We start from the raw sequence: 13821 nt of genomic DNA, 5'->3' as shown, positions 1-13821 counted from the left end.
TCTTGAGTGAACAAGCTTTGTCTTTACACAACGGTTACTTCTCTCTGGTTTCAAGAAGGCCCCTCTGAGGGGGTGTAGCTTATTATTTTCCTAAAAAAAGACATTTAGTCATGTTTTTATGAATATCAATGTCGTTTCTATCTCTTCCAACGGTAAACAGGACACTGGAACCAATGACCCATTTAACCTGCAATCTAGCAGGAATATAGTAACAGCTTTGTCCACCTTTAACAGACTTTTATTTTCTTAGTTTTCCTGCTGCATTTACTGGCTTCATACACATTTCTAGGTGACATTCAACTTTTGGCAATATAACCCTTCAAAAAGCATTCAATCATAAGTATATCTTTCAAAATATGCATAATATTTTAATGAAATGTCTTTCTTATTCATGTCATGCTGAGAATAAGTTTTTCTTCTTCAGTATTCTGAAAAGAATAATGCTTTGGAATACAATATGTCTGACCATTTAATGTCAGATATAAAGGTTAACTAATAAATGCAATTAAACGATAGGGGATTCGCTAAGTGGTGCAAAAGTCTGATAGATCACTAGCCCCAGTGGTGATTGAAGGGTAAAGGTCCAAATGAGCTCGTCGGAGTGATTTGCATGAGTTGTACAAAGCTGTCATATATGTGGCCAAAGACTAGTTTAGAATTTCATACTTGACTATCTTGTATCATTCTCAGGATGGAAAAGATACCCAGAGGAATGCATTTGAAACAGATGATCCCTCTCGGAATAGAGTAAAAGTCAAGGTGCAGTTTCAAAACAAGAGTACTTTTGAGAACTGACCGAATCAGCATACAGGGCATAGCCTATGACACCGAGCATCATCTGGTTTCATCACAGAACATTTTATCCTCCCGCTATCCCATTCAGGATGGAGCTCTAGCAATGCCAAACAACAAACTGATCTGAGCTGATTTAGTAATGGATCCTATTCAGCCTGTGGTTAAAGCTAAGCTTGGGAAACCACAGTCCCTGTCACTGACAGCCTGTGAACCACACGTCTGAGTAAAGAGCGTCTTTCCATGGGATAGTATTTCGGCATGTCGTTTTGAAGGCAAGGTCGACAGTGGTCCCCACATGGTTGCGGTTGCAGAGGCTCAGCTTTTGGCTTCAGGCAAATGGAGGGTATCTCATGGAGGGTATACCCCAGCTTAGCCCATGGTCCTACCCCTTTTCTTTCTTGACTCCAGATCCAATGATTGCATGGGTTGGCAGATGCCAGAGCCTTGGAGTGGAACTGTCAATCAATAAACTGACTTTGCCTGTGCCAAATCTCATTAAGGCTCATGTTCTGTATTCATCTACATGGCAGACAGAGCTGTGGCGCCTCATATCCTGCATGCCCTCTTTCCTAGGCACATGTTAGATGTAATTTGACCGTTTAGTCCATGTAAACATGTCAAAATCTAGTGGCACACTAGTTGACAACTCCTTAAACTAAGAAACATAATATCCATTTGTTTTAGTTGCAAAGGTTATACTTTTAACCATCAGAGAACATTAGCAGATAATTCTCAAAATCCAGGAAGCAATATAATTGGTACTGATCTATTAGGTCCCAGGTAAAATATATATATATAAAAAATAAAAAATATGTATATATAGGTCTATAATTTCTAAAGTCTTTCAGTCGGTCTGTGTTAATGGGAGTATAGATTTAAACAGGTTAATTCTTCAGACCATTTTTTGACTTTCAACTTGTGAAATTAAGATAGTGTACAGACTGACCTTGATCTTACTGGCTAATAAAGGGCTCTGATATTCTTGGTCTTTGGTTTTGTTTTAAAACAATGACCATTCATTAAATATGTTTGCCTGCAGATTAATTGCAAGAGCAAAGAACTAACAACACTAAAGTCATGGGTTTGAGCTTGAAAGCTTTTTAAGTCATATAGAAAAAGTGGTCTGCAAAATGAATAGATGTTATATGCATATGGAGACTTGAAATTGAATGTAACCGAAACGTTTATCGCCAGTGACCTGTATTTTACTGTAGATAAATATAATGCCACCCATCTCCCTCTCAAATATTAATCTGTCTTAGAAAGCACCTGCATGAGCCATGTTCCCTCTTAGCCTTAGCTTAACCCTAACGTACACACCCACACAGACAATCATACATATATACTTCCTCTCCCATGCTGTGAGGCACTGTTTGAAGTCTCCGTTGCTGACATCTAGTGATCAGCATGAAGAGGAACAGAAGCCCTGTCTGAATAAATCTTCTATGCATTTTCTTTTCTATGTGTTGCCTACAGCTGATTGACTAGACTATGAATAGGCAGAGAACTATGCATGCACAATAAAAATTAATCATGGGTCTTGTCATTTTCATTTTACAAAAATTAAGGCAATGATTAAAATTGAAGTATTCATTGGTGAATACTTAAATGCTTGTTACTTTTTAGCCCCGCCCTCATGACGCCTCCAGGAGATTGACTGTTTTTAGAGAGAAGTGTAAAGCTGTATCTATCTTTTGTTAATCTGATAAAACTAAAGAATCTTCTGAGATATGAAGGACGCAATACTACTCAAGGTACTGAAGATTAACTTGAGATTGGCAGAAACTGTGTGAGTGTTATGTCCCCTTTAAGGGCTCCCTAAACTGAGATAAGTTTTCACTGATGAGTTAAATTGCCTGTTTCTTAGCATTCACCTTGCAGTCAGCGAGAGGAAGTGGAATAAGTTACTTGATAGTCAGAGTCCAATCTTGCACAGAACAATAAAGCACCTTCTTTTGTGAACACTGATGTTTAAGAACCAGACAGTTTCTACAAGCTAGGACAAGATCTTCAGCCAAAGTGAGACTGTAAAGCTACACAAAGAACGTCCTCCTGTCCCTTTAACTGTAACAGATCACAGGCCTCACTTGTTGCTGGGGTATTGTTTACATTTGTGTCCACAGAAACATTTAGGACATAAAAAAAAAAAAAAAAAAAAAAAAAAAAAAATTCGGACATCGCTGTAAATAAGTATTTATTTAGTTTGATATCTCACGTTGCACAGTGAATGCAGTACTTTATTTAAAATTATTACTATTTAAATTATTTTAAATAGAATTTTATAAACAAAAAAAGGAACTGACTCTTACATCAAATACAGTTTATGATTACATTAAGCCTGAAGTCAAGTTTCAGACTCAAAAAAACAAACAAATAAAAACTCGTTTTGAAATAGACACTAATCATTTAGAAAAAAATATAACGCTACCAAATATTCAAATGTATAGATACAATTCTACTAGATGGGAAGTGGGCTCTTCATACACTGATAAACATAGCAATAGTAATGTGGTGTATATACAGTAGTTCTATCATGACAAATCTCAGAAGATTTTAGTACGGTACTGGATATGTCAAAGTTGCTGTTGGTTATTGCTGTTTTTGTAGATTATTGCTACAAAGCAGTTACAGGAACTTGCCATTGCCAATACACATGCCGATACGGTGCTGTGAGTATTTAAGACTTTTTGCTACTGCACAAGACAAGTTCATTTATAATAACCTGTAGCATATCAGTACATGTTGAACTGGGGAAGATGGAGGGTCTCAGAGGACTCTGAAAGCACCCTGCAAACTCCTCTTGTGAATACTAACCAGCCATTTCAATGTAAAGCAGCAAGTTCACTGGATGCATGCGACATGAACCAATCAGCCTGTGCAAAGTAGTTTAATGATGTGAATATCATCAGTTTGAGTTAAGGACCCATCAGCCTGCGCCATCTAGAGTTTCATGCCAGATCTTGGCATTTATCAGTGGCTTTACATTTAAGTTATATCTCCCTGCGTTTGTTGGTTCATGAGACCTCCTAAGCAGAACACAGAAATTCACACAAAGAAAAACACAATAATGACAGGTTTGACAGGTTTGCTGTCATTCTTGGCTGATTGGGTATGTAGGTTTTAAATGAAAGAAACTTGCATCAGTATGTCCTGGCGTTTGACACTCTGTGATGCTCAGGGATATTAAGCCACCAACGATTCACTGCTGGTCAAGTGATCTCAATATAGAGCTTTCAGTATTCCATGTGTTTTTACATTTGCTTTATTTTGATGTCTGTGGGGCTCCCTCTCTTTGCGCTCCTTCTAATTTTTTTTAAAAGTCCAAAGAACTCACAGATCTCTCAGATTTTTCAAAACAAGCTTCCACTAAGGAGGGTTTCATATGCCAGCAAAATATTAATTATGCATATTATGAACTTATTTATTAATACATAATTATGATGATATATGTCTATTAAAATATGTATTTAATAGATATACTATATCTCTACAATTAGGGTACAATGTGATTTCACATTTTATTTTATTTTCCACTTAACCACTAGATGTCACTAAAAGTCCCCACAGCACTTTCCCAATCTCTTACCTTGTGTCGTTCCATAAAGTAAACATCAGAGACAATTTGAGGAAACTCTTCCTACTTCATTCTGTCAGAAACGTTCATAAAATCTTGCTGCCTTATTCCTGGCACCAAGGACCTGTAATAAAAGAAAATGTATCAAAATCAGTTATATAAACCAGTAGTCTGACAGACTTAATGCAAAATAAAGAATACAGTTTTCCAATAGGCCTCTTCATAAAGGGCGCGAATTTTCGATATGAAATAATGAGAGATAAAAGACAATGTCTTCTATGGATACTGGCCTGAAGCACATTTAAAAACTGTCAGTTGTAAAATTGAAATTACTCCAAGATCACCAATACGTGTACTATTATTGCAATATTAAGTATTCACCGTTGAGTCTCTGCTGCAAAGCTAACGTACCACTCCAGCGTCCCGCTAAACTGAAATTTGAAAAATGCCTTTTTAGTGATATGACGACTTTCTGATTATACGATTAAATTCATAAAATTTGTCATGGCTTTCAGCTTTTTTTGTACTGAAATAAAGTGGATTGACAACCGATACAACGGAGTTCCGTTGTATTTATTTTTTAGATTTGTTATTTTTATTTATCATTTTAAAATATTATATTTTTTTTAATGACTTATGCCTTTTCACTTATGTTGGTGATGGTTGTTTGCCACGAGGTTCTCCACGAGATGGAGCTATATCACCGTGTCTTTGTGCAGGAGTAGGCCTATTTTGCAATTAATCAAATTTATTTGCCAACAATTACGCCCCCCCCCCCCCCTCCCCCGACCCCAATACATTATTATTATTTTGCCCCACAATTTAGAAGTTAAGTGAAAATTTCAAAGCACCCTGCTTTTACATTTTCATTACATTCATGTAGCACAGGCTATTAATAACGTGAATGCTATTTCTTGTCAGTGGTCCAGTCATTACTGAGGTGAAAAGTGTTTTTGGAAATACCCTCAGCCCCTCCCCAGCTCAGTATCCTTTTTTTCAACTAAACCATGGCCTAGTGACACCAAAGTCTTGCTATAAGGCACAGTTGTACACATTGTGAATCTTTTTATAAACCTCACGGTGGACTAGACCAAAAAAAAAGCGTGTGCCTTCAAAGAATACCCACATTCATACGCAATAATTCTGAATAATATTTTCCACCCCTGATGTTTGCTGTAGGTGGTGTTCAAGGGTGATGGCATTGTTGCTCCTACAGATATTTCTCTGCATTGAAATGCAAGTTTTGAATTTGGAACTTGTGACTGGCACAGTTTTAAACCCCTTGTCATTTGAGTTATTTATTTTAATGTTAGAAAGGCTTTTATTTTCTTTAAATCAATAATGCTGTAATTTATCTGAAAGAATCCCTTATCCTAGTTTCTTATATTGCATGTTGTTTAAAATGTATAGTTTATATAGCTTTGTATATTGTGAAAAGCGCAGTTCAATTATATATTTGTAGGCCATTCATACTCATGATTCATGAGGCAACATGTGAGAGAGCGCATGCATGTGTGAGAGGGTGGGTGGAGCCTGACTCATCCGTATTTTCCAATCACCTTTTCTTAATTAGACCTACTCACCTATGGAACAGAAATGATTTTTGGATTATCCCACTCAGATTAGGGACAGTCCTTCAGCACCAGTGTGTTATTTCACTCGTTGAATGGACAAATGGCACTCATTCTCTATTTCACTGTGCTCACGGCACTCACTAACTTTATAAGAAATCCGTCGAACATTAGACTGCCTAAATATGCATTTTGTCAGTGTTTCTTTTTGTTGGTCGTCACTCCTACATGTTTACAACCACGCAGTGTGCAGAGCAGTTAAACATGCACAGGAAATGTGACACGTTCTGAAATGACAGTTCATGGAAACTAAATTGCTTCTGCCCTTTTCTATATGCAAATTAACTGCTGCAGGGGCTAAACTATAGGTTTAATTTATGCTAACTAATGTACAGACATCTACAAGGGAGCACAATGTATCCAGAGAGTAGGCTGTTAACATATTAGCTAAATGTAGGATTGAAGCATGGCCTATAATCATTTGTAATACCGCTAACTGATGTGAGATGTTTCATAGTTTGATGTTGCTTCCCACGACAACACATTTTAAACAGCCTAGCAACCATCCAGAAAACTTTAGAAATTGCTTATTGACACCAACATCTCAATGAATTTACATTGCCTGTATCACAAGAACATCTGGCAATAGTTTGCGGTTCAGTGCTCCAGCTATTAAGCCTGACACATATCTCTACCGTCTTGTGAATTTATCTCAGAGAGGATGTTTCGGCTCCTTTACGTCTATTTTGGTTTCTGATCGTTATCTCCAAACCACTTTGTTATTTGTTTCCGATATAACTCTTGTAAATTTGTGCAAGTCGACGGCAGTCCAGTATTATTGAATGAAGGGTGTTTGAGTATAAAAATTGTACATGAAAGGTGTACGTCTATTGGGAGAAGGGAACTGTGAAAGGTACACACTCACCTTGGGTCCACCAGGGGTAATAACAGGTCTGTATCGGTGAATAGTGTCCGTCAAGTAAAGTTGTGTTGTGATTTGTGTTTTATTTATGGCGGTTTTGCACATGACCTTTCAGAACACAGTCGCAGTTCACATGTAGAAGCTTGTCTTGTTATTTGATATAAGATAATGGGAACAGATTTTCTTCTTAGCATGTTTCCCCAAGGGTGTCCATTCCTATTTTCCCAGAGTCCTATGTATTTCAGATTTATATGGCACATAAGAACACATGATTATGTTCTAATCACTCAAAGATTCAGTTATGTAGAGTTGGGGTACTTGGACTTGGACGCAGAAATCCAGAAGTACAGATGAATTTACGTCATGTGTAATATAAAATATGAAACAATAAGTAACAACATACAATGAAGATAAAAAGACATTAATAAACATCTGCCACTCAAACTCAATAGACTCAAGATTCGAAAAGGTGGACTCTGACCCAACACTGTTATGTACTTGGATAACAATCTTTGCAAACTTTTCAAATGATTTCATTACAGTCCTCCACAAAGTCTGCCTTGAACATCAAGTGAATTAATAAAGCGGTCTCTATCTTTGTTGTTAAGTTGAACCTATTGTATGTGCCATATAATTCTGGTGAACATAAGACTTTGGGAACATAGGACCCTTTTTCATGTGCTATACAGATTGATGTGTTTCTTATGTGCTATATAAATGTGTGGGATAGAGGACTCTAGAAACATAGGCATGCTCCATCTTCAATGCACACATAGCATGAGGGCCTTATTTTCAGGAAGCCCATGTATTGTATGAAAGTGGAACCTTTAGATATCCTCAGCCTACACTATGCGTCAGTCCCCGAACATTCTCCCCGAAACTTTAAGCTGCGATATATTTCAATGACAGGTGGGTGAACTCAGATTTCGGAGGGTAATGCGGTGAGGAGAACCATGACGAGCATGAACTTCAAAGGTTCATGGTCTAGTTACTCCAATCGTGACTTTTTTCCGACCTAACCCATTCTCTCTTATCTTTCACAGATCATTACTGTATGTACTGTTGTCATTTCCTTTTAATGTACATTTTAGATTCTCTATATAGATAACTGTGGTATTGTTGTACACTTTTAATTGTTAGACATCGTCTAGAAGGTCAAGACCTCTGAGGTTATAGTTTATGTGACATACCCAATATTTTTCACTAGAACTTGCTTTAGCAAAAGTAATCAGATATTAAAGCATACCGACTTCTTTGAAAGTGCGAAGTAATTGGCTATTTAACCGGGACTTTTTTGATTTTGCCAAATGATTTGTAGTTCTTTTTCCTTCACAGCATTGCTGATTCCACATACGTTTTACTTCTCACTTGTTCGAGGAAGAAGCCTCTAAAAGCTGATGTCATTAACGTTTGGTGTAGAGATGCTCACACTGTGCATTTTGGATGCAAAGCAGGACCCAAGTGAAAACGAAAGTGCTGACAAACACCCACTCACAAACACACATATAAACAGATATACTTTTATTTTCAATTTGAACGTCTAATGACAGATGACTTGCTGACAGTAGAGAGCTCTTGTATTCAAAGGGTTAATGATCAAGCCATGTCGAAGAGGTATTTAGCATGAAATCACAGGAACTGCAACAGGTGAAGGGAGATCCAGCAACACAATCATGTCTTATTTCATTTCTTTTAATATGTCAATTTACAAAAGCCAACAAGAGACTTTTCCCTGCAAAAAGTACCTGTATTGATTCTCATTAAATTCTTCAGGCTGTCAGTGTGCATCTTCCTCCAGGCCTCTACCTCAGTTCTTTCTCTCTGTGTCACTGTATGTGTTTGACACCACCCTTCAGTAGAAGGCTGGATCTGTGGTCAACTTTGCTCTGCTTATCGTAAGCTGCCGCAGCCACTTACCAGAAGTGATGGTAGACTGGGGGTTTCTCAGTGACATCACTTCATGCGACGAGGCAGAGCTGTTGCACTCATGCATGAAGCAGAAAGCGGATGACATGTGTTTAATCATCTTTTGAGTACTAGAAGATGATCAAAGTTTCATAGTTCCTTCATTCATTCATTATCTTCTTTCTTTTCTTTACATGCACGAATTTCATCAACCCGCCACAGTTTCCGCCGTGGGCTCTGCTATTTCTTGTGTATCTCTTGCAGTTTTTTTTGCATGATTCAAATGAGATATGATGAAGATCTGAAGCTTTCGACTCCCTAAGTCACTGTTGTTTTGACGCTCAGCAGCAATGATATCCTGCTTGGTCATGGTGTGTATATGAAGTTTCACTTTTCAATTCAATCATTTTTAAATGTCTTTACAAATAATTAAATTAAACATGCAACACGGTGAAGCAAATAATTAAAGGAACTTAATTAACATGAACATGCACATCATTACTATAGCATTAGTTACTTAGCAAATATAATATAAGTTATTTACAATTGCTGGGTCACAATTCGAAAAGAAGGGGAAAAGGGGGCATTTTTAAAATAGCAAAATAAATAAGCATGCCATCGCTTAAAAGAGATGCAAATGCACATATTTTTAGTTTGTCAATGTCAAATTCTATGGTATTTAGATGTTCATTTATTAGTCACTTGGTTATTCATAGAAACTAGGCAAATTAGTCATGTGCCAGCATGAACAGGTTGCACGATGTGCCTCAAAAAAGGAACAAACAATATTACAAAAGTCAAAAGAAAATATGCCACTTAAGTGTCAATTTTTCAAAATTAAGATTTATACATCATCAGAACGCTAAATAAATAAGCGTTCTATTTTTGTGGTTTGTTAGGATAGGACAATATTTGGCCGAGATACAACTATTTGAAAATCTGGAATCTGAGGGCGAAAAAAAATCTAAATACTGAGAAAATAGTTTTTCAAAGTTGTACAAAATTAAGTCCTTAGCAATGCATATTACTGATTAAAAAAAAAATACCCCAGCGACTTAAGACTGGTTTTGTGGTCCAGGGTCACATATGGTAAATATGGATGATCTCATCATCTCTAAGCAGTAGCCTGTTGTGTATCACATGCATTGTTTGCTTTTAACATACATAAGTTTTATGCATGCCTGCATCTCACTCATGTAACGAGGCGAACGGCAGTTCTGGGAGCCTTACAGCAGAGTTAAGTAGTTAATATAGCTGTTAATGTAGAGTTGTGTAGTTAAATATATAAAATGGATATAAATAAACATCTACAGAGGGGTAGAAAAAGGCGCACACACACACACACACATACAAATGATGAATACAAAATTATATTAACTGTTTAAATATATTTATGTTTATTAGCAGAACCAATGTTTTCCAATCACTTGAGAATTTCCCAAAGAAATTACCAATAATATCTCACAATGCTGTGGATAGCACTCAAATTGAATCTGTTCTGGACACTAAGCAAACATACAGAGCCAGATATAAAATGTTTTACTGAGCAGACAAATTAATGCAATAATAATAAAAAAAAATCTAAGAAAACATGTATTTTGTGTTTTCATTGACAAAATGATCTATATCTTATCTATTTTCTCACCTGCGTTTACTGCAGTACACATAATCTTTCACCGAAAGTAGGTAAGCAATATGCATATACTGTTTAAATACTCATTACATAAAAAGCAAAAAAGACATTTGCACTAAATAATTAACATGTAAAATACCTTATTAGAAACTGGAAAATAAGTTTGGTCTCATTTATAAGAGATAGCTTGGTATTCTGTCCCTGCTTAAACTGACACATCTTAAAGTGATCAGACAGAGATGTGACATAACACATTGCTGGCCAGAATTCATAAAACATCATGCTTCTCTTTAGTCGTTCGTATTTTTCCGGAAGCCTTTTCCCTGCATGTAGAGATGGAGGGTTTTCAGCTCGTCCATGACCTTCTCCTGGATATGCACATCGCTGACCTGTAAGACCAATGAAGATGAAGAGTTAATAAGAAACATACAGAAACCGGATTTATCCGTTTTTCAATAGTTCGAAACCCATTCTTACCCTCTCACTGGCAGACTTCAGTTTTTGCAGCTGTAAAACCGCAAGCTGATTTGGGTTCATTTTTTTCTCCAAAATCTAGATAAAAGTACATGTATTTTTGAAGATAGTTCAAAACATTTTAGTTTTAGTTGCTTCCGAGTAATAGTTTATATTATTTATTCATATTATTGTATACTGCAAATAAGTACAAGAATATTTACCACTGGAGAGGAAGTTGTGGTTATGTCAGACATCCTATATAGCTTTTTACATCTATCTTTTTTCTGAAACAAAGAATTGGTAGTAAAGAAATTAGTCAGTCTGAGGAAACAACCTACGCTTAAGAAATGGCCTTTAGTTTAAAAACTAAATATTTAAGTAAAAATGTTGCTATATTGTTAACAAACCAGGTAGCACACTGCTAAAAAGACCAGGATGATCTGGTTTTGGTTAGTGCTTGTCTAGTTAAACCTAGACATGATGATGTAACATGACAAGTTTATGATATTTGTTTTGAAAATGGAATGCGCTGACCTTATAAACACAGTTTCTGAGCTGTTCCATAATGTGTACAAGCTCAATGTGGTGGTTTATTTCTCCATTTTCTTGTACATAGGTCCCATTCGTCTTATCGAGAACATCTTGAAATAGGTCAATGATTTTCTGCAGGACACAGCTATGAAGATTTTTCTGATGGATGAAAATGATACAGTTCAGTTCAGAATACACTCGCGAAACCCGATGCCACCAGAAATGTAGATGGCATGATAGTATGTCAACAAAAACTTTCCAGAGGTGCATCTTGATCATATTTCTGTACTGTTAAGACATGCGTACATGCACATGGCTTGGGTAGTAAAATCATTTTCTGAGAGTGAAGTCTGAAATATGTAACACACGACACAGAAATCAGTTTTTTATAGGTGTATTAAGATTGTTGCTAAAATTCATAGGGGCCAAGTCAATATCTTTATGGGTTGGGCTCCTTTTATGGGTTGGCCCCATGCCCAATTAGCTGGTTTTATCATATGGGACCTCATTGAGCCCTGCCTCATAACAGGACCCCCAATATATTTAATTTGCCAACAAATAACATATGATATGTGATAATGCGATAGCTCATAATATGAATTCAGACAAAGCATCTTACCTTTTTCCGAATTTTGTCAAAGGAGTTGTGCCTCAGGAGTATCTTCTCACCATCCTCAGGTGTCTGAGAGGATCATTCAAATGGTCACCAATTGAAATATTCAAAGTCTCCAAGGAATTTTCAAAAACCTTACTAGTAAACTGATTCTGCACATGAACACCTGACTTTTAGTTCTAGTTGCAGCCCTTTGTTGTAGCACATTAGATTATTCCCACAGGCATATCACCCTCATTTTGTACGGATTAGTTTTATAATAAATGCATGCAGTTATTTGCATGTGAATAATGGGCAATTTGAGTTCTAGCACTAGGCTGATAGTAGGATCAGAATACTCACCACATCTTTGCTGACATGCTTGGCTAACTTAGCCATCATGCTCAGGTCAAAACAGGGATCCTCGATGACACACTTGCCATCTCGGAGTACCGCCGTGCATTCGTGCATGGGAATGCCGAAAATCAGGATCAGAAAATAATACAGCAAAGCACTGGCCATATTCAGTTGCAAAATGACTAAATGAATGTACGTGAATCCAGGTCCAGCTGATGCACCTGCCTAATTCCGTTCTTCCGTTTGCCTTCGCTCTGCTCCTCACCTTTGTATTTATTCTAGTTTCCTGGTGACGTCAGCAGAAGTCCCTTCTCTTTGATTCTGACTTTCCAGTTGAGATCAAGACAGGTGATGATGTCAGACTCCTGAAGCGTAATAAAATCCATGTTGGCTAGTGTATCCAGTGGTTATTGTGTCTTGGCTCAGATTGACACTGCAGAAGGCAAAGTTTTCTGGCTGCTTCATGCTACTCAAAGGAGCTTAAATAAAAAAAAAGATACCACAAAATTGCATTTCAACTCTATAATGAGGTCATGACATTTATGCGACTCGAGGATGTCCCAGATTCTAAATATCTACGCAAACCACAGTCTTGGTCAAGGAAAGTTAATTAAGGACAACATAAGGCATAATGAATTAAATTTGTACTAAAGACAGTAAGAAAGCACGAAATGTTGTATTTGCATGATAATGACTCTAAAGCAAGGCGGATTGGTCAAATGGAAACTTGTTTTAGGGTCACTAATGGAAACTGAGGGGATTTGAAATCTAGGCCACTTTGCAATATCTTATCTTATCTCATCTGATCTCATCTCATCTCATTCTTTTTTTTTTTTTTTTAGGTCAGTAGCTTCAAATCTATATTACTTTGTCACGTTATAACTTTAAGGCCTTTTATTAACCAGGAGTGGATTTTATTTAAAGAGATGTACACTCTTTATTCTCCTTATTCAGTTAAATCTGGCAGAAACTCTTTTCTTTATTATGCCTTAATTTGCTTTTATATAGTATAATGCCTTTTATGATTCGATTCGATTATCAATATAATGCTTTACCCTTGCTCCAAACCTGCTTTCAACATATTCAATTCATCACATGTTTTACAGAACTTATAGTGATCATAATAATAATCACGAACCATTTCAATGTTTATTGGATGTCATAACAATTTAAGACTTCCCTCAGTAATGCCATTTCACAACTAGTTTTGCCATTTTTGTATCAAAAGTTAGTGTTTACTATCATACAGTGTTATTAAAATGCTTGAGATGAAGTATGAGATATGATTTATAAAAACGCAATGAAAAATCAAGGCACAAATCACGTGTGAATATTTTTATTGTAAATAAGTTCAATTTAAGTGTCTTAGCAAGACAAAGACGAGGCAATTTTATTTAAAAAAATAAAATAAAATAAAAACATCACCAGCAACATTTCCACCACATATTCCATTGAGATGTGTTGGAAATAGAATTATAGTGGAAA

General features: G+C 36.5%; 1 protein-coding gene across 1 annotated transcript; it reads right to left on the bottom strand.

The window, feature by feature from the left end:
* Positions 1-10557: 10557 nt before the first annotated feature.
* Positions 10558-12501, bottom strand: LOC113048604 (uncharacterized). Its single transcript, XM_026210473.1, has 6 exons — positions 12343-12501; positions 12007-12069; positions 11391-11546; positions 11078-11140; positions 10878-10952; positions 10558-10789 (listed from the first exon to the last, which is right to left on the bottom strand). Exons 1-6 carry the CDS (start codon positions 12499-12501, stop codon positions 10691-10693), a joined length of 615 nt encoding a protein of 204 aa, XP_026066258.1. The 3' UTR covers positions 10558-10690.
* Between the last annotated feature and the right edge of the window lie 1320 nt (positions 12502-13821).

This window comes from Carassius auratus, chromosome 29, assembly GCF_003368295.1.
Source record: "Carassius auratus strain Wakin chromosome 29, ASM336829v1, whole genome shotgun sequence".
Classification (NCBI taxonomy): domain Eukaryota; kingdom Metazoa; phylum Chordata; class Actinopteri; order Cypriniformes; family Cyprinidae; genus Carassius; species Carassius auratus.
The sequence above is the reverse complement of the archived record's forward strand: the minus strand, read 5'-3'. Positions and strand labels throughout refer to the sequence as shown.

Excerpts from the sequence above, each read along its gene's own strand:
- LOC113048604 (XM_026210473.1), bottom strand. The coding sequence starts at position 12,501 with ATGGCCAGTGCTTTGCTGTATTATTTTCTGATCCTGATTTTCGGCATT. Across the intron at positions 11,547-12,006 it reads TTGACAAAATTCGGAAAAAG|AAAAATCTTCATAGCTGTGT; the intron begins GTAAGATGCTTT and ends TTCATCCATCAG. Across the intron at positions 10,953-11,077 it reads CCACAACTTCCTCTCCAGTG|ATTTTGGAGAAAAAAATGAA; the intron begins GTAAATATTCTT and ends ACTTTTATCTAG.